We start from the raw sequence: 20,992 nt of genomic DNA, 5'->3' as shown, positions 1-20,992 counted from the left end.
TTTTCCTCTTCAGGTAGCAGGGCTTTTCTTCTCCCTGCCCCCCCACCCCCCAGCCAAGCTGCCACTGTCATTTAAATATGCAGTTGCTCTGGGGAATTCTGTTCCAAAATGCCATCTTAGGCTCCATTTAAGACCCCCTTCATTGAGTCACACTCACTTTTGTGTATACACATACACACATGTGCATGTACACATTTTTTTCTTCTAAAAGCAAGTTGGGTTAGCCCATGTTACCTCTTCTCTACTATATCAGTCCTTTTCCATTCTAGAAATATCTGCACTCCAAACTATGCTAAGCAGATCTTCTGGTGCTTTTGAGTGTTGGTGCTAAAATTAAAAAAAAAACAAAACAAAAAAAAAACAAAACAAAACTAACAATAAGAAATACTTGTCCCAACTGAGTAGGGGTAATATGGGGTTGGGGGGAAGGAAACTGATGGGGGCCAATATCAGAAACATTACCCTAATTTTGAGATTCCTTTCCACAACCACTCTCTCAAATTCATCCTCTTGCTATCTTTGTCACCACATAATTAACATGTCTGCACCCTCACTGGATTGCCTAAAGTCCAGGCCATGAGTAGTCTCTTCATTTCTAATAGTATCCCAAGTACTCCTTTCTTGTCTGGGGCTCCCCCAGACCTGGCTAACCTGTCTGAAAAATCGTAACAAATCAACTTACCCTTCCCCTCCAACAAACAGGGCTCCATTCACCCCTCGCCCCACTGTGGATTTGAGAAAACAGGTGTCTGGCTGTTCAATTTTGAATGTGATAGGAGACTGTCCTGCCATGAATTTGACTCTCCTGAACTCCCTGGGCCTCCACATGTCCTTCTCAGTAGTGGAAGAGGTTTGCTTCAGGTTGAGGGGGTGGGGGGCTTGTTAGCCGCTCCCAGTATTGTGACTGAGTTCCCAGATATTGGGGCCAAATTGGGTTGCCATTCATTAATAATGCTCACAATAAGATTAAATCATTCTGGAAAATCTCATAAAATCCCCCTAAGTACGCTCCAGTGGCTCTTTCCAATCCCCATCATTCAGCACTTGGGGAGGTTTGGAAGGAGAAGAAAATTGGTTTCTTTGCTTTTAATGCTGCTTTGAAAAGATACTCAGAGTTTGTCATGCGTGACATGTCACATGTTTAATGTGGACTTGCTGGAAGTCAGGGGGTCTTTAGCGTGTGATATTTATGGGGAATATTAAGTGCAGAATGAGGTCCCTCCAGCTGGGGAAAGTTGAAAGAATAGGAGGCCCAGGCCCAGGCTTGTTTGCGGCATCAGAATGACATAGGATTAAGAGTTTGTAAAACAAGGCGAGGGGTTCTCATTGGCCAGTAATAAGTGTAATCCTTGGAGGTAATTTCACGCAATTTGCTTCTGCTCCATGGAAGGGTCAAATGAGAAAAAATTACTTAAAAAAGAGTTCATTAACAGGAAGAATGGTACTGTTTCTCGTATACCATCCAACTGGCAGCCTGGAGGGGGGAAATGAAGCCTTCTTACTAAACAAAAAGCCAAAAATCGACAGAAAAGTGATATTGACCACAAATAAATAAATAAATCCTCCCCTCGGGCTTCTCTTGCACTCCTCAATCCACAACAGCCTGTCCACTCCCGGGAAACTGCTTTCACTTTGAAAGCCTGCGCAAATCTGAGGGGTTGTGACTGTAGGTCTAGAGAAATGCCCCAGAAAGTTCCAACTGGGCCTTAGTAAGCCTGGGGCGGGGGGGGGGGGGGTGGGAATAGTAGTTGGTGGTCACTTCCCATGCCCCAGACCCGGGCTCTGCCTGGGAGAGCCACTCTGGCAAGTCCAGACCTAGCTAAGGTGGTGGCGACCCACAGAACAGACAAAATTAAAGAAGCAGCTGGGACTGGCGACCCCCCCTTGGGCACGCTTTCGGGTTTTAGACAGGCAGGAGCTCAGGAGCTCAGGACCACAGGGTCTCTTGGACTTGCTGAGGGCTCAGCAGACCCCCTCCAGGATTGCCCACCTCCCTCAAGTGGCACAGCGTCCCAAGGACCTTTGACCTCTGCCTGAGTCCGCACCTTCGCAAAGGCTGCTAGGGGACCCAGCTCCCCACCTCCTGCTAACAGGGCGCGCGCGACCGACCTGGCCCCGGAGACGCGCCCGCGCCCCCCGCGGTTGCTAGCGTCTTGGCGGTGCGGCGGTTCTCTACTCCGCCAGCCGTCGTAGTCATGCCGCGCAGCCCCCCTTCCCGCCTGCCCCTCTCCCCAAAGGTCCGGCGCGCTAATTGCTGCAAATTGAAACTAATTAAGCTTCTCTTCCCTTTCCCATCACCCTGGGAGCATTGGCGAGACCCAGCCCCCGCGGGCGAGCTTCCACCGAGCGGTCACCCTAAGGGGCGCGGGCAGGGTCCCGGAGAAGGGGGAGCTACGGTTCCTGCCGCGGGAGGGGTGAGCCCAAGGTGCGAAAGATGCCAAATCTGTTTGGGTCTTCTCGCTAAACCTGAACTGTTTGGATTTTTTTTTTAATGTATACATTTCCCAATGTCTACATAAGTGATGTAATGACATTTGTCGAGTTAAGATCTGCCACTGGAATACCCGTAGCTGCCTTTCCATCACTCTTCCCCAGTGTGCGCTCTCTCTCTCTCTCTCTCTCTCTCTCTCTCTCTCTCTCTCTCTCTCTCTCTCTCTCTCTCCCCTATTCTATTCTTTACTCCCCCCCCCCCGCCCTACTAGGGTTCCACCGAGCCCGCCCCCTCAGAAGCCAGCCTCAGCCACTACCTGTCATCTTGGACTGCGCACTTCCTTGCTACGTGGCACTTTCCACGAACAGCTTCCTTTGCCTTCCAACCAAGACTCCGCTTGCTTCAAATTTCTCTTTTCAGCAACACCTACTATACACCCACCTACCATTGAACCCACTCTACAATCTCCCTGCCCCAGGATCCTCTGCTCCAACTGTAACAAAACTGTGATGCTCTTGGAAAGCATCACTGCGGTGTCCTTTGGGGGTCACATTCAAACCAGGGGCCTCGGCCTGGAAGATGCAAGTGTATATAAACTCCGGAGGTGCGATAGCAGCAGAGCTCGCCCTTGGTCTCCTGGGGGTGGGGCCAGGGCTTGTACTATCCATCCCCCTTAGGGTCTCCACAGAGCATTCACACTTCCTTTTGTTAAACATATATTTTTTTTTATTTTGAGCGTGACACTTCTCCACTAGATAGCAAGGAAAAGTGATAACAATTACACATTACACAAAAGTACTGTACCATTGCCTTTATCTTGAAGGTTTCCGAAGCCTCTACAGTTAATAAGTTAAATAAAGGGCTTGAGTACATAAATATTTGTCTAGGAACCCTACCATATCTACAACACAGTAAGAATCTACAGGAGGACAAACTTTTACCATACCACGCTGAGTGCAATTGCGTTATAACATTTCAAATATACAAAGCTCTGTTCTTTTTTTTTTAATAACAATGGTATGTACAGAATCAATAATCACAGTTTGGTGACTTCAACAGTCCATATTCTAGCAGAGTATTTCCCTTTGGTTTGATATAAAAACCTTGGTTGGTGTATGATAAAGAAGAGAACAAGAACGAGACGCCCCTTTCCTTTAAGTGCACTGTTAGCTATCTTACAGATTCGTATTCGCTTCCCTGGCCCTGGTGTCTGTCTAGCCGGGCCGCGCTTAAATCAACTTAGAGCGCCAAAATGCTATTCAAAAGAAAAGCTAAGTGGGGTATCCGGAGGAAGAGAAGGTTGGGCTTTTAATTTTTAAAACTTCAATACTAGGCATATTGGGGAGAAACCCTCCCGCTTGTTTTCAGTAAGATAAAAACGGGAGCGTGGACATTTGAGTTGGAGTGACGTTGGCAGTGGCAGGGGTAGGGACAGGGACAAGGGCAAATGGACAGCCAACGGAAGAGGTGCCACGTCCTTTAGCGCCAAGAGCTGCCTTGTCCGCGTCCAGGGTCCAGGCTGCTGCGAAGGCGGCTGCGCTCTGTCTTTGCCGTCTTGGGAGTGAGCTGGTCCTCTGTTTCCATTTGGTCTTGAGTGGTGCTGAGTGAGGTGACCTTTCGGGGCGCGCCCTAGGGGCGCAAGGGCGGAGGGCAGCCTTTAGCACACCTCCTTCCCCGTGCTGGTGCCCGGGAGGATGTTGAGCTGCGTGAGCTGCGCGGCGTGCTCCTTAGCCTTGAGCCTCAGCGCCGCTATGCTCGATGCGCGTCTGTCTGCCGCAGCGGTGGCGGGATCGGCCAGCGCGCCCGAGGCCACTGCGCCCTCCACTGCGGGTGTGGGCTGTCTCAGGAGCGCAGCCGCGGTCGACGCGCTGGTCAGGGGGGCCATAGTGGAAAAGAGCCTGTGGGGAGAGCAAACAGTGCGGTCATGGCCTCGTGAGCGGAGTGAGGCTCTCAGGACAGTGAGCCCCGCCACCTGTCACCCAGGCGGCGAGGGTGGAGGGCGAGGAGCAGCTGGGAGAGCCCAGCCCCTTCTGGGACTCGGGTTGAAAGTGAAGTGGGCTGGTGGCTTTGCAAGAGGGGAGAACCCACCAGGAAAAGAAAGTTCAAGGGACCAGACACGTCCGGAGGGGACGAATCCAGAGCCAGAGGCGGGCCCCGCAGCCCAAATCACAAGGCCCAAGGGCGTGGATTCTGGGGTTTGAGTTAAGAAAGCTTGTGTTCTGAGGTCAGCTCCTGGAGTGATGCTGTTGGAAGAAGTGCAAGTGGAAAGGCACCAGAGAGACAAACGGGATGGGGGGGGGGACGAAAGAGAAGGGGAAAGCTAATGGTAGAAGGGTCCAGAAAGTAGACTAGAAACTGCCAAGGACCCACGCGTCAGACTTCGCACTCTCTCTGGGCTCCTTCTGAGTGTGAGCCCAGGAAAAGCCTCTCTTAAGTGCTGGCCTTCTGGTTGAGCGCTGGTCGAGCACCCTCCTTCGCGTGGCTAAACTGCCAGTGTCAGAGGGAAGGGGTATTCATTCGAGCGACCGCCTGTTGATTTCTGCTCCACAGGCGGCTCGGACCTTCCCGACTCCCCACGGCCCCCGCACGGAGGCACCCTTTCCCCACCTCCTTCTTTGAGCCCCAGATGCCTCCCCCAGAGAGTTCCCAGGGTCGTGAGCCCCAAGCACAACTCAAGCCAATGCTTTATTCTGAGACCAGTGCCAGAGTCTGCGCCACCGCCTCCGGGTGGCACCGGGATTACTCTCCACGCAGGGATTACTCTTGTACCTTCCCCACAACACCCTTGACCCGCAGCTGAGGCCGGAGCGCCCCATGCCCTCGTCTCCACCTTGGCGGCGTGGCGTGTTTTTCTAACCACCTCCCCAAAAGGCTCCTGCTCCAGCTCCCCACCCCCATCCCGGGAGCGCGATTCGATTCAGAATTTCCTCAATTAGAAATAGCCCACCTGGGCTCCCGGAGCCCCTGCTCCTCCTCTCCTGCCTTCTCTTCACTCGTCGTGCCAACCCCCGCCTCCTCCCAACCTCGAGGAATCTCCGGTGTTTCAGCGGGGGTTCGCCTGGGTTTTACTAAGAGACATTTGTTGTCAGAGGGGGAAAGTAGGAAAGAGATATAGGACTTTTTTGTTTCCAGAAAGAAATGATAATGGGTGACCTGGAAGGGGCAAAACACGCCCTGGTTCCATTAGGTAAACTGAGGCACCCCACTTAACTGCACTTAAACGCACTTGCTAGGTATTTTCGTAGTTTGGTATATTAATTTTCCCTCAAGTCCTACTTTCAATTTTGCCGAGGATAATTTTTTTGTTAAGTAGCTGCGCAGTTGGATGGATCTATTATTTCTTTGTTCTCCCAAAGAGAGATCATTGAAGCTGTATTCAGATTTATTTTCACTGCACTTTCCAACTTAATACTCCCCTCCTTTGTTTCTTTGTCTGTGTGATTATACAGAGTTTTTATTTCATCAGTCAATGTTCCCTTAAAGAAAGGGAGTTATATACAATGAGATGGCTCTTTTATTTCGTTGTCTTGTGCCGCTGTCGGGGTCGGGGTTTGCACATATGGGGGTACTGTTGGCATCCGGACATAAGTGATAAGAACGTAAGAGTCTGGGAAAGAAGAAATAGTTCTGTGCACTTGAAGGGCCTTCTGGCTCCTGGGCTCCTATAGGGGACCCCAAGTGTGTCTGTCCATCTCGCTGCCAAGCTCTGTGGCTTGCAGAAGGACTTTCGCAAGACTTTTAAAGCCCTCGGAGTACTGTAGCCTCCTATACCTGTTCACTCAAGCCGCCCTGGCGGAGGGATACCTTCAAGTCGTACTTTTTGTACACTTTCATGGACACTTCTGGTTGTCAGGGTTGCTACTGTCAATTGTCCTTTCCTACTTACACCTAACTCATTGTCCTCGAGACCTACTTTTTCTTTTAAGTAAAACTTAGAGACTGTTTTGTTAGATTTAAAGTCACTGAGGTTGAGCTGTGTGTAGCCCCTTCCTGCCTCTTCTCTGATCTCAACATCTGCTTGTGTGGGAAACAGACAGATTGACAGACGGACAAACAGAGCCTCTTAAGGCTGTAGTTACCTGCCAAATGCTGGGCTGATGAAGGCCGGGTGCCGGAACACGGCTGCTCCCAGGAAAGTGCTCAGGCCCAGCGGCGCCCCGCTGGGCGGCAGGCTAGCAGAGCCCGGGGGCGGAGGTAGGCTCGGGAAGGCAGCTGCAGCCGCTGCAGCGGCGGCGGTCCAGGCCGAGTCAAGCGCTGGGTGATGCGGGGGAAAGGGGCTGGCGTCCAGGTAGGGGCTGAGAGGGTGGGTAGCCGAGAGTGGCCCGGGAAAGGGCAGCCCCGGGGGGTGGGTCTGCGCGCCAGCCTTCTCCCGCTTGCGCCACTTGGCCCTGCGGTTCTGGAACCACACCTGCAAAATGCAGAGAGAGGCCAGGTTGGCTTGGCTCTAATTTAGAGCCTTCTCTCCCACTTTCCAATGTTCCTAAACCCACCCTAGCCTTCTGTAGCCTCTGTGTGAAAAGGTGCCCAGATTTTAATTCAGCAGGAACCACTGAACAAGCAAAACCTTAAATGTGGTTGGTGTCTAACCCAGGTTTCCAAGACTCAGGAAAGTTAAAATATGGGGTCACCTAGGTTGCCAGGTCTGGACCGACCCTTCGTTACTGCAAGACTTCCCTTTAGGTCACTTAAGTCTATCTAGGCCTCAGTTTTCTAATCTGTAAAATGGGGCGAATAAAACTATTCTTACAAGACTCTAGTGAGGATGAGTGTAAGGCAACAAATGAACATGCACAATGCTGAATGTTGAGAACGGGCAGGCATCAGGCCATGAACCACGAGTCTGTTCTGCATACTCCAGATGTTCACATATTTTAGGTCTACCGGAACCTGAGCAATATCTGCTCTCTCTTAAAAAGCAAAGTAAGGAGGCCGTTTATTTATTCTGTGTAAAAATAAAATAGCTACTGAGCACATAGGTGCACTGTGCTGGGGTCTGGGGTTTGGATAGGATTGAGATTAAGGAGAGACCTGTTTCAGAAAGTGAAACTTGAAACATAGGTGCACATTGTAGAGGGCTGGTTCTCCATGAAACCTAAAAACCGGGTCCAAAGTAGGCTCTCTACAGGGACTTTGTAAGGCCACTGTGCGTACATATCACTGACTACTATGAGGAATAAGGCAGGATCACCTGAGCACAGGAAACCAGAGGGCAGGGTTTGCCCCACTTCAGAGCAAATAGCCCCCCCCCCGGGGGGGGAGTGTGCTTTCACTTGGTTCTTTAAATAAGATAGTTCCGGCTCGGCTTGGGGGAGGTTTCCAGCCGAAGGTATTTTCCTAATTGTTAATAAGAAGCACTTTGAACAGAGACCTTTACCTGAAACGTGGCAGCCACCACCGTCTAAAAATATCACCCAAGAGCATGAAATCATTTCTATGTGACCTGCTCATCACTCCTACAGCTCAGAAGCTGTTCCTTCTCCCCAGAAGGCATCAATATTTTTAGGGCTGAGTTTGTGACTGCACATGAGTCTAAAAATTAAGAATGAACACTAGGGTTACACAGAATTATATTAAAATATAATGTGAGCTGCCACGGAGAAACATTTTTTTAATTTAAAAACATCTTCTGAATTTCTAAACTGGCTGGGAATGAGTTGTACTAGCAGCTAAACTTGGTTGGACTTCTATCTATACAGTCATCCTGGGCAAGAAAAAATATCAAGAATCCAAACTGGTTGTTTACTTAAGGATTTTGGGAAGGGGACTCATCCATTCGCCAGCCTTCCAATAACCCATGTGCGCATTATAGAAACGGTCTAGCTTGGAGACCCAAGGCTTAAAAAAGTTAGACTGTAGTTAGATTAGCCTGGGCGGGTAGCTTTCTCACATCCAATCTGTCTAGACAAGAATATCCACTATTTCTCCATCAGTGGGAAAGGAATAAAGAAAGGGAAGTGGGAGCAGTGGAGGCAGGCAGAAGGGCCTTAAATAACGTGGAATCCTTTCTAAAGAGAGATCCTCTGTCTCTTGGGCTCTCTGGCTCAACTGCAATTATCAAGATGTCCCCTGCAATTCCTCATTATTGAATTAATACCTCTGAGGACCCCAAAGGTAAACGAAAGGACTCTGATAATTCATATTCACTTAATTACGTCTTCTCCAGTGAATAGTGCGGAGAGGAGAAGGGGAGGGGGCGCTCTCCTTCTTTTAAAAAGTTATTTAACTTTCCCACGACTTGTTCCCCTGAGCTGAAAATGTGGAGTTGCTGTCACATCTCTGTTTGACAATGGAGAAATGTGTCAACAGAAAGGAGGGAACAAGCCTCATCATTAGCCCTCTAATGCAAGAAGCTGTTGTGTATTAAATGAGCCATATGGAATTTATTGTGCTTTATCAGCGCTTGATTTTGACTGTAAAGTGATTCACTCAGCTCCTAACCCGAGGACATCTGTTTTCTGTTGGCCATCGGGGCTGCCCAGTGTTGATTGTCTCTTTGGTTATGAGGCCTGGGTTCGGAAATGCACTCTGGTATGGGGCTGCAAACACCTTTAATAGCATTGCACTCACTCCCTATTAGATCAATGTGGGCTCATTGCTATAAAAAATGGGAAATCAAATAGCATTAGCCAGCTCCTTGTGCAGGGCGGAGGGGAAATCAAACAGCATTTTGCCTTCAAATGGCCCTGTTTGTTCTAGCACTAAGTGGGCTTTTATGAAGCCCGATTGGAGACTTAATCGCAGCCAAATACCTGCTTGGAGCTGAGCGGATTTGTCTAACAACCAAATCCATGCTCCATCCTATTATTTCAATCAGGAGAAGTCGGCTGGTGGATTGTTTTCTATAGGGGCCTTGGGTACCAGGTTGGGGTAGGAGGCTGCTGAGTTGCAGTCTCAGGGACTAGAAAAGCCCTGTTTGATCCTGAACTACTTTAAGCTCCCAGACCCAGAAATCTTCCCTCCTTCTTCCTAGTTTGTAGCTTGCTTTTGAAATATCTTTTCATGTGTGAGTGCTTGGGTCAACTTTTCAGATTTGGATTCAGTTCTTTTTATTCGAGGGGCAGCCCTCCACCCCCACCCCATCCACCTTAGTCCTCCTTTCCCCTTCTTGGAGCTCACCTGGACTCGGGCCTCAGTCAGGTCCAGCCTCATGGCCAGCTCCTCCCTATAAGAAAGCAACATTCAGGCAAGTCAGTTAGGCCCCAGTAGCCCTCTCTCAGCCACCTTCCCCCTTGTGACAGCTTCTTCCAGTCCACACCCCAAGTACATGGATGTGACTGATCTTCGCCTCTAGCATGCCTACTATTTGAAAACAGAAAGAAAAAAACCCAGCACTGTGACAGATTGAAAATATCATACATTATATCATATAATGTGATGGGGAGGTGAATTCTTGAGGCCATAAGTCTTAAAAGTTAGACAAATGAGTTTTGTCTCAATCTCTCTTAGGGTTGAGTAGGGTAGGAAACACACACACACACACACACACACACACACACACACACACACACACACGCATATGCACACACAGGCACAGTGCTTATTGCCCTGTTTTATCCAAGTACTAAATAGAGGAAGAGCTCAGCAGTGACTACAATTTTTGTTTTGCTTTCTTAAAATCAATCTCTCTCTCTCTCTCTCTCTCTCTCTCTCTCTCTCTCTCTCTCTCTCTCATCCTCTCTCTCTCCCTCCCTCCCTCCCTCCCTCCCTTTTTACCCCTCTTTGCAGCTCTCTGCCTTTCCTCCATCCCCCCTCCCCCTCTGCCCTCCCTTACCCCCTTAGGTCACACTCCCCATTACCCTCTGGAGATATGTTAAGCTTGTTAAGAGTTCAGTGGGGTAATTTTTCGATTAAACAAAATTCTGCGCACCTCCTGACTCCAGTGCCCACTACAAACCCTGCCCATCTCAGGGGAAGTCAATTTAGCTGAAACCCTACCCCGTTATTGCAGTTATTACTGCGACAATTAAGGCAAATAGGAAACCATTAAGATGCTGTAAAACGGCTTACGACCTGTTTACCGAAAATCTGAGCGCGCCGAGAATAATTGGCTCTCTGCTCCCCGATATGAAAGAGCGGGACTGCTTAAGCCTGGGGTCTGGGTCTGTGCTGCCCGCTGGACTGGGTCGTCACCTGAAACTTCTTCAGCACCGAGAAAGGAACCAGTTTACTAAGCATCTTCCTTTGAACACTCTTCCTGCCCCCTCCCCTTTGCAGAGCACCAGCAAATCTAAAACTCTAGTCTGGCTGGGCCACAGTCCCGGAGCTAGGCCTGCTGAGCTAGAAAGAAATGGGGGTGGGGCGGTAAAGAGGAGTTGCCCAGGTTTTGTACTTTGGTTTCCCCCACAAGCTAAAAAGGACGGACTTGGATGCTAAGCGGCACTGTCTCCTTTCCTTCTTTTTAAGTACACATGCCTGATAAAAGGAGAAATAAAATAAGAGAAAATCCGATGGTCCCGTTAGCTACTTGATAGCACATGCTGACTTTGAGTTTTATTTCCGTCTTCAAAGACTGAGTGACCCGGAGGAAGACCAAGTTTCAGTGCCCTACCCTGCATTAATTTTACTTTTTGGTTGCTTCTGGCTACAAGAGTTTGGCAACTGCCAGACTAACTATGTTTTGGAGTTGGCTCGGGCCTTGAGTCCTAAGCAGAGATTTCTCTGGTTCAAAAGGACAGGCAGCTTTACCCCTCGAAAACGCACATTGAAAAGCTGCACACGTCTCCCGCGAAGGAGCTGCCCGGCTTGAGCGTGCGAGCCAGGCGCTCACAGGTCCCATTCTCTGTTCTCACTGGGAGGCCGGTCCCTTTCCTTCTTCTCCATTTGCCCCTAACCGTGGCTCCTAGTTCTTAGCCAAAATCTTGGCCTATGGGCGGGAAAGGTTCCAAGCCTGCTCGTAGCCCTAGGTCGGCTGAATAAGCAAGGGTTTCGAAGCTCGCTATCCACCGGTCCAAGTTTCTCAGATTGAGAAGTGCAGAGCAGTGTACATTAGTGCAAGAGACAAAATCTTGCCCCCGCCCTACCTCAGCTGTTTGATTTACTGGCTACCACGTTTCTAGAAATCATGGTCCACCCCATCAACCCGTTTACAGTAAAGTCATGCTAGGTGTAGTGGGCATGAGGGTGGGGACAGAGACACGGAGGAAGATTCTGGCTGATGCCTTTCTGGTGTACAGACAGACACCAAACAACTGCTTAGTTCCGACTTCTTTGGTTATTTCAGGAGTCCCCAAGTGACAAAAACTCGGATCTTTTTAAAGGTCTTCTCTGAAGGCAAGGGCTCCAGTTTTCCTGAGAACAGCGTAACTGATACCCATTAGACTTTTGGGCCACCGGGCGGGGGTGGACAGTGCACATAGTACATGGGTCAAAAATAGCGCCTGCTCTCCGGCAGTGTTTCCTGTGCCTGGCCAGGACCTGGCCGGAGCATCAGCACTGGGAACAGTCCCGTGTGTGAGAGCCCAATGTGGTTGCTTTGGTGCTCTTTGGAGGCTATTTGGCTCTAAAACTTGTCATTTGGAAACATTAAAGTTTCGAAACAGACAGAAAGAAACCACACCAACAGAAATTTAAAGCCCAAGTATACGTGTGTGTGTGTGTGTGTGTGTGTGTGTGTGTGTGTGTGTGTGTGTGTATTGGGGAGTCACATTTGGCCAGGCGTCCCCTGGGCAGCTCCCGGGAGCAAAGAGAGGTTCCCCGACTCTGGGGACCCCCCTCTATTCCACCCTCCTGGGCCCTTCGGCCCCAGCAACATACCTGGTGAAGACGTCAGGGTAGTGTGTCTTCTGGAAAGCCCGCTCCAGTTCCTCCAGCTGGTAACTGGTGAACGTGGTGCGGTAACGCCTCTGTTTGCGCTTCAGGAGCCCCTCCTCGGAGTCGCTGCCGGCGGACAGGCACACGCTGTCCTCACCATCCTTGCCCTCGGCGTCCTCCGGGTGCAGCAACAGCTCTTCCTTGGGCGACAGCTCCCCGCCCTCGGTGGCCACGGCGGCGGCGGCAGCGGCGGCGGCGGCGGCGGCGGCCACCGTGCCAGTGGTGGCCACAGAGCAGCGCCGGGGCTCCTTGAGTAGCGCGCGGGCATCGTCTTCCAGCAGCTCCTCCTCGTCGTCCTCCAGCAGCTCCTCTTCCTCATCTTCATCTTCCTCATCCTCCAACAGCTCCTCCTCGTCCTCCTCGGTGCCCGTGCCACCACCCGCCGCCGGGGCACTGCCGGGTCCGCTGGCCGCGCTGAGGCGCTCCTCTGGGTGCGCGACGCCCCCCGGACCACCCAGCTCGTCCAGGGCGGGCGGCGGTGGCACGAAGGGCGCCCCGTTCTCGCGGTACGACTTGCTGCGGCTGATGCTCACCTGCGGTGCCTGGCTAATTTTGAGCGTGTCCCAGGCAGCGGCGGCGGCGGCGGCCACGGCCCCCGCGCTGTCCTGACGCTCCCCTGGCCGTGCTGCTGGCGGTGGCGGTGGAGGAACCTCTCCACGGGGACCTGCGGTGCCAGTGGCCGTGGCTGCCGCCGCCGCCGCCGCGGCCGCCGCCGCTGCCGCCGCTGCTGCGCCCTGGAGGAGGCGGCCCCCGCCCGGGCCGTACAGGCGCCGCAGCTTGGGTGGCAGGTGCAGCTCAGCCTCGAACGGGGCGCTGCTGCCCTTGGGGGAGCCTGCGGGCAAGGAAAAGTGGTCAGCGCGCTAGCCCGACCGTTTGTTCCCCTGCCTTGCAGCTGTTGGCAGCCGGCTGCTTTGCCGCCTCCGTGCCCCCTATCCTCGGATTCAGCTCCCCTTGCACACTTTTCACGACTCCCTTTTTTTTTCTTTTCTCTTCTCATGAGCCCGGGTCCCACTTTTTACCTTCGTCCCTTCTTTTCTTTCTCATTCTGCTCTTTATTTTCTGTTTTCTTTTTCATACTATTCCTTTCGGCCCCCCTTGTTTTTCTTTCTTTCCCTTTCTACTTTCTCTCCACTCCTTTCCTCATCTTTTCCGCCTTTACTTGCCTTTCTGTTTTTGTTTCTTCACGATTCCACTTTCCCTCTATCTTATTTCATTCCTTTTTCTTTTATTCTCCTCTCAATTTTAGGGTGGGACAAATTAAAAAAAATCGAACAACTTAAAAAAATCACCACTATTCTGAAAACTTCGTGTGAGACCTCTGCCAGCTGTTCTGTTATACGGGCCCCAGGGTAGCAAGAGGGGCGCTGCCCCGCGGGCGACCCCTGCGGGGCGAAGCGGCCTGGGTCTCAGGGCCTTGAACACCCGCCATGTCCCAACAGCCCACAGCGGCAGGAGGCAGGGTTTCCTAGCCCAAAATGGAAAAGAAAAAAAAATTCTGGAGAAAATTTGGTAAGAAATGTTTGGAGCGGGGACAGGGGTAGGGTTCAACAGGCACAGGCCGCTCCTTCCCTTGGAGGAAGCGCCTGGCACAGGTGCCCTTGCAGGCTAAAAAAAGAAAAGGGAAAAAGTCAGTTTTATTTTAGAAAGGCTCATTCTCAGCCTTTTGCTCTGATCTCCCAAACGGTGTTGAGGCTGGATCACTGGCTTCGGGGTTTAAAAGACACCAACACTTCTTTGCTCGCAAGCTTCTGCAACCAGCTCGAGGGGGAACTTGAGGATTAGTTCGGAGGACCAAATGACACGTGTTTTTGATTTTTTAATTTCAGAAAATAAAACACTTTAGACATCTGACTCTTAAAAAATAACACAGTAGAGAAAAGTAGCGCCCAGAAGCTATACATTTCATGCATTTCAAATACAGGAAGTTGCTGTTTGGAGAACCCTAGGGTAACGTTTTCTGCAACATTTGCACTTAAAAGGTCACCAATAATGTACAATTAAAAACTAAAAAGAAACGCAAAACACTGCGTAGAAAGAAATCTTCCAAAGGCAATAGGCCAAAGTTCACCTTGCCTGAAGACACCACCACCGTTCCTTAGCTTTTGGGCTTCTTGTCTCCCTGAAGTTGCTGTTGTTTTGGCGCTATTCGGGGCACACCCAAGGCCACCAAAAGAGACTTTTAATCGCATCTAAGTATCTAAGAGTCCCACCCCTCAAGTGAAGCTGGGCCTCTGCTTTTTCTGGAAGGAGAGTAGAAACGGTCCCTCTAAGGCCCCAGGCCCTAGAGTTCTCCCTTCTCTTTCCCGTGTCTCCAACTTGACAAGTCCCAGGCCCCTGGCCCCCAGTTTCAAACACTCAAACCAATGCCCAATGTCCCTTTGCAGGTGCCTGTCCGGCACAACCTTACCTTGCATGGCTTTTTCTTGGTCAGTACGGCTGGCCAGCGGGGCAGGCAAGCTCTGCGCGGCTCCCAGAAGCCTCATTTTGCACGGGCTTCTCCGGCCCAGGATGCTGTCGATGCAGTAGGAGGAGAGCAAAGTTGGCGATTTACTCTTGCACTCGGGCCTCTCAGAGCAGCCCTCTTCCTGGTACTGATTGCTCATGGTTGGAGCTTTTTCCTTGGGCTCAGAGTGGACCTCTGCCTGCCTCTCCTGGCCGGTAGGGTGAAAGAGTGTGTGTTGGGGATGGGTTAGATTGCTGATTATAACAGGTATTACTGCGATCTTTGTTCCTTTCTGCCCCCCTCGGATGCGGGCTCCCACTCTGACCTCAGCCGGAGCTCGTCCTCTCCGCGCTCAGGACAAGCGGTAACAAGTGTAGTGAGCCGCGGGCGCGGAGCTCTGGTGTCTCTCTGCTCCACGTGCTGAGAGGCGCTCTCTGATTGGCTCTCGACAGAGGCCGGGCTGCGTAGGCCTGCCGGCAAAGCGCAAAGCGCGAACTGGATTCTGGAGGGGGCCAGCGAGCGTGGGGGCAGGGGACTAGCAGCTGGCATGCACCAGAGCCAAATTTCCTTTTCTTTCTTTCTTTCTCTTTCTCTCCTTTTAAACGAACAACTTTCAAACTTTGCTATCGTTTTCTTGTCGCTCCTTCTTGTCCTTAGAGTTACTCTTAGCGTGTAGCTCATTTGGGTGCTAGGCTTGTGGATGCCACTTGGACTTCGGGCGCCCCTTCCACCATCCAGAGAACCTAGTTCCCTGGAGCAAAGCTGTAAGACTCAAGTTGAGATCGACCTGGCGCTTCTCAATGCCGACTTTGTCCTCCTAATACAGCGTCTTGACCTCAGTGCTGTTCAGTCGCCATCCTCTCTTAGGACCAATGGATCTCCGACGTGCCAGGGGAACCATCTGCTGCTGTCTGAGAGTTTGGTTTTCTCTTGTGGCTCAGACCCTAGAGATATTTGTCTTCACCCAGAACCTATCTGTTGCTCTCTTGTTAATATCAGCTCCCAGCACTCTCTGTCTCCGGTGTTAACTCTGGAACGGGGAAAAAGGCCCTTAAACACAGAGCTCTGCTAAAGGCACAGTGTTTTCCCTCGAGTATCTAGAGAGGTGAAAGGGACTGACGAGAGTCCAAACCACCCAACGGGGAGACAAAACTGGGAGAGTAACTTTTCTCTTCTGACACTTCTCTTTCTTTTCCTACTTTCCCAACTTATCTTGGTTAGGCCTTCACCACCTGGCAGCGCCTGAGGTGTGAAATCCCTGCACTGCAGAAGTGTGCTTGATGGTTTCCTAAGACAGAAGGGACTGATCCTTACCTTGAACAGAGTCGAAATGTCTAACATTTTGAATCCTGTGACCTGGCCCCCATTAGCAAAAGTGGTGGGGGAGAGCCACAAGGAGAGCCAGTTTCTTCTCAAGCAGTTCCCAGTATTGGACCCGCGGGGAATCTATACCTAACCTTGAGGGAAGTTGGGTCGATCCCGGAGAGGAGCCAGCATGGACACGACACCCTTAGATGTAGGTTCCAAGAGGCAGCTAGGGCCTTGACATTGGCGGGGTGGGGGTGAGGGGAAGGGGAATCCATGCCAGGTTTTTTCCTCTCTCAGCCCCTTCAATGTGTCAAAGAGAAAACGTTTTACAAAGGATTATACTTGAATCACTTACAGTCAGTATTTAAAAATACAAGGATACCTAACTGGGATATTTTTCCCTAGCCATAAACATCTGCATAACTCTTGGATGTTAGTGGTGAGTGGCAGATAGATCTGGCTAGTTTGGCAGGCATCCACAACACAACTTGAGGGGGTACAGAGTTGGGAACAGGCATTAATACTAACAATACTAACACCACACTACTAGTAGTAGTAGTAAAAACGGAGCAAAAAGGATTTGTCTCTGACCCTCCATGCCATGGTCTCTTCGGTGTTTTCTGTGAGCTTCTCAACACATTTTTCCTACGGTCAAATGGTGGAGGAAGAACAGAGGAAGAGGCTGCCAGTTACCCTGACACTTGATTTTCTTTTATGCCCTTTCTCAGATTCCAGGGTACCTGTCTTTCTTGGGTTCTGTTTGCATCCTCACCTTTTGATGTTTGAATATGGTCTCATCTTACTTTAAGCTAACATTATGTTCACTGCTCCTGTTCCTCTCCCTTGTCCTTCTTCACCCTGGCGTCTCAGAGCAGCCCAGAGATCTAAAGACTTTGGGGTTTTCCTCGGGCTTCCAGGCAAAGACCCTCGCGGGTGATGTCTTGGGGATACAGAGACACTTTTCCCTTCCCGGCAGGGAAATCTGCAAGACCCGGCTGCCCGGTGGCTCTGTGACTTCAGAGTGGGCTCCGCACACGCAGGGAGTGGGGTGAAAATGAATCCAAAAAAGATCGTGTCAAATTAAAAGGGTCACAAATGCGCATATCATGTCTGAAAGCCCAAAGGGGTTTCAGACTCTCCGTGGAAGACTTCTTAGTCTCCATCCCCCTCCTCCCCCCTCTGCAGCTGTTCTTCTTTTAAAAGAAGTCGGACTTTCTGATGGGGGTGTATTCTAATTTTAATCACCCACGGTAAAGGGGGAGGTTAACATAGCATTTCTGATTCTGACTTAATGATCCCTGGAATTAAATCTAATTCTATTAATGGAATATAAAGAGGGGTTTTTTTAAAGACCTGTGTGAAAACTCTAGTCTTCTTTGTTCTGTTCTGTTATTTTATTTTTAATATTTTCTAATCAGCCTTCCCAAATGAAGGAGGTGCATCTATTCAACTTAGAGAGGAGGGCCTGAATTAATTTTCTCTACACATAGCAACCTTAAGATTTGTTACAATTCAAACCCCAACTTCAGAATCTACAACTGAGTCCATTCCCCACAGATTAATTAGGAAAAAATTACAGAGAACTTTTCTAAGGCGCTGGACGGGGTGACAAACCCTAATAGTGTCTCCACAGAATCTAGTTAGAGTGTGGGCTTAAGGTATGCTATCCCATATGTCATTTTTAGAAAGTGAAAGGATGCTTCTAGTGTCTAGGAAGAACTTAGGCCATGTGCCGAGCACACAGTTTAAAGAATTTGACTATAGGACTATACATATCAAAGGACATAGAGTTTAGTCCAACTTAATATTCACTCTGCCAGCAAAATGATACCTCACTTTTTTTCTTTCCATCTCACTTTTACACTTTCTTTATCGACTAATAAAAAGTAATTTTAGTTTAGTGATAACTTAAGGAAATTTTCGTGTGCTGCTGGTAACAACTGGCTCTTAAACTCTGAGGTCTGAAACGGCTGGTTTGCTTTTTCTGGGCTGCTTGAAAACCAATGTTTTCTGGTTCATCTGTTTTTAAATCCAGTCACTAAAATAAAAGTGACAAGGACGGCTGAAAGTGAGGGTCATACATGCCCAAATCTGCTGTTTATGAGGGAAAACTGGGGCTTGTTCTCACCACTGGAAATAAGATTTACCTGGAGGAGGCAAATGGAAGAAACCCCTTTCTTCCTATGGTAAGAAAGCTAATTCTACAGTGTAGCTTCAAAATTATATTTGCAAGAAATACATGATAAGGGGGTGGCAGCTAGATGTCTGTATCCGGAGGGGGGTGTTTGGAGGAGAATTTAACCTCACAGACTTTCCATTTGAGATGTTTTAATTTATTGTGCAGTATACACATAGATAAATAAAGCTATAATGGGCTTCCAGTAGCACCGGATGGCTCAGGTCCCCTTAAATTATGCTCAACCTCTTCAAAACATATATTTAAACAATAGAAATAAACTTCATTGGAGACTGTCGACCAATTTGGAAGCCATTGGAAGGGAAGACAATAAGTCCTGATTGCACGCAAGGATTCTCTGTGATGTGGTATCCTTTGCCAAGTCATTTCGCTGCTTTATTTATTTAATTTCTTCCTCCTCTTCGTCTTCTTTTTTTTTTTAAACAAACTTTCATTCATTTATGGTCTTCCGCAACCTGCTAATTTAACACTGGAGCGCGTTATTGCAGTGTTAGGAGGAGAGAAAGAGGGAGAGAAAACAACAATACTGCAATGATCCAAATGATACAGTAGAATTATAGCAATTATAGTTCTACTTGTGGAAGAAAACCTTGCTGAGATCAAGCAAACAAACTGAAGCCTTGTGAGGATAACAAGCCTCGCGATTGACAGCCGGTGCTGGGAAGAGTCGGAGGGCACAAACAGAAATATTTGCCTCCCTAGCCCCCCTTAACTCCAACCAGTAAAGGTTAACCTTCTCAAACGCTGCTTTTAGTCTTATCCACTTCAGGCTTATGACATTTTATGCACTAATCGAGATTTCTCCTCCTGGAAGTCTGGTAATAGGAGGAAATGTGACATAATCCGCTTGCCTAGAACTTGCCCTCACCGTCTCTGCCCCCCAGTTTACCCTTCACTTCCTACCCTTGCCTCATTTCTCCCCAGGCTGCTGAGATCCGTCTGCAGACCGGGTTTGTTGACGTGCTTTCAAAGAAGCGGTCCCGGAGAAGTCCAAAGGTACTGGTAACTTGGATTTCCTAGGGTAACTTGGATTTCCTAGGAAGACTCCATCGCGTTTGCTCCCCCCTTGCCTGTGTCCTCTGCCTAAGCCGTGGCTTTCTCCTATTAGGGCTCAGCAGGGAGAGGGTTCCCCCCCCCCCCCTTCTGTTTTGGAAGTATCGTATTGGATCTCGGCCGAGCCCTCAAGGTATGGACATGTGGGTGTGATTACTGTTAGGATAACTCCTATTTGTAAACTTTGCCAGTCTCTGTTACCGGTGTTACCCAGCAGCAGGAGAGGGGGTGGAGGAGTGAGAACTTGAGAGAAAACTGACAACCCTCCCCCTCATACAGCCCCCTCCACCCAGGCAGGCGGCCACCGAGTCTTTTTTCCTCCAGGTTTGCTCCAAATACAGATCTGGGCAAGGAGGTCGCTGCTTCAAGTCTGTGCTCAGAGTGCAGGGCGTGCTTCCCCTCCCACCGGTGAGAAGCAAATAGCTGGGTTCTGGGCTCCTCACCCGAGTCCCTTGGCAGGAGGTTCCCATCTGCTGCTGCTCTTCCCCCCACCCAGGTTTCCAAATCCCAGAGGGAAGCTTCTCAGCCCCTTAATCGCCGCCATCTGCTTTCTACTCCCCATCACCAACTGGACCTGAAGACCCCGAGTGTGCATCCAGGGTGGAGGGGTCTCCATGCAGCTTTTCCTCGGGACGGTGGGGGTGGGGGCAGGAGGGCATTGGGATGGAGCTGCAAAAGACTCAACTCAAGCGTCTTTCCGGAGGCCTGAGGGACCCCCAGATGTCTGGGTCCTGCCAGTCTTCACCCCTCACCCCACCGGCAAGCAGCACCCTTGTCAGGCTCGGCTTAGAGCCACAGCCAGAGTGCGCCCCCTAGCGGGGGCTCCGGGTGGGCCGAGCCTTCCAGGTTCAGCCTCTAGGAACTGAAGTTGGCAGATCCAAGCGATCCTGCAGGCATGAATGGGAGAAAGAAAACAAAAGCCTTGCAAACATTTCCAAGCGTTCAATAAAAGACCCATCTGTACCTTTCGTCTTCAGTGCATTCGTGGTTAATGCCCTCCTTCCCCCCTCCCCCGTGAGTGCGAGAGGGGAGATAATTGCTGGATGGAATCTTGCTGGCCTACCTCAGGAAACAGTGAACCTAGAAGAAAATAATTGGGGGCGGGGCCAAGGCAAGCTTGCAGAGATGCAACACTAAGCAAAAACTCGAATCTGCTATCTTTAGGGTTTTCGTTGGGGCCTGGTGGTTTGTACATTTTCGGGATTTCTCAGACCTAGAGAATGACCACCTGAAGGCTTCTAGTCTGTCTGAGACTTCTCGGTGGTACCTCTATGATGGTTTTCTACCACCTGACTCTACAATTCTTCTTTCTTTGTCTTTTTCCTCTTTCCTCTTTCTTTCTTTCTTCCTTCCTTCCTTCCTTTCTTTCTTTTTTTTTTTGCCTTAATGATCTTATGTTTTCTGTCTCTGTTTCCATCATCTTCAGATTCTAAGATTCTGATTTGATGGTAACTCTATCTTCTGGAGGGACACTGACCCTGATTTCGCCCTCCCCCCATCCTGTCCTATGCTAGATCAAATATTTGTATTACGAAAGCCTCCATTCCCTGGTTCTACTACTTGTAAATCACCACTCCCTCTTGGTCTGACCAGGAAAGAAAAATCCAAGGTTGCTGTCTAATTCCCTTTGATTTGCTCAATCTGGAAATGACCGTATTTTCCTGAGCCTCTTAGAACCTCTGAAAAAGCTACTGATGAAACTTTTACAAAGCGAAAAAATTTCCCCCTTTGAACTGATCTGTAACTTTTA

At 49.9% G+C, this 20,992-nt stretch overlaps 1 protein-coding gene across 1 annotated transcript; it reads right to left on the bottom strand.

The window, feature by feature from the left end:
- Positions 1-3,134: 3,134 nt before the first annotated feature.
- Positions 3,135-15,040, bottom strand: Arx (aristaless related homeobox). Its single transcript, NM_001100174.1, has 5 exons — positions 14,649-15,040; positions 12,185-13,073; positions 9,548-9,593; positions 6,511-6,839; positions 3,135-4,329 (listed from the first exon to the last, which is right to left on the bottom strand). The coding sequence occupies exons 1-5, from the start codon at positions 14,842-14,844 to the stop codon at positions 4,089-4,091; spliced, it is 1,701 nt and encodes a 566-aa protein (NP_001093644.1). The 5' UTR covers positions 14,845-15,040; the 3' UTR covers positions 3,135-4,088.
- Between the last annotated feature and the right edge of the window lie 5,952 nt (positions 15,041-20,992).

The sequence above is a fragment of the Rattus norvegicus genome, chromosome X (genome assembly GCF_021556685.1).
Source record: "Rattus norvegicus strain SHRSP/BbbUtx chromosome X, alternate assembly SHRSP_T2T, whole genome shotgun sequence".
NCBI classification, from domain to species: Eukaryota; Metazoa; Chordata; class Mammalia; order Rodentia; family Muridae; genus Rattus; species Rattus norvegicus.
Note: the sequence above shows the minus strand (reverse complement) of the source record. Positions and strands in the feature narration are given on the sequence as shown.

What these genes read in the sequence shown, in the direction of transcription:
- Arx (NM_001100174.1), bottom strand. Translation starts at nt 14,844, where the DNA reads ATGAGCAATCAGTACCAGGAAGAGGGCTGCTCTGAGAGGCCCGAGTGC. An exon ending in CCAAGAAAAAGCCATGCAAG is followed by an intron (nt 13,074 to 14,648) that starts GTAAGGTTGTGC and finishes CCTTGCCCGCAG; the next exon opens with GCTCCCCCAAGGGCAGCAGC. An exon ending in TACCCTGACGTCTTCACCAG is followed by an intron (nt 9,594 to 12,184) that starts GTATGTTGCTGG and finishes GCTTTCTTATAG; the next exon opens with GGAGGAGCTGGCCATGAGGC.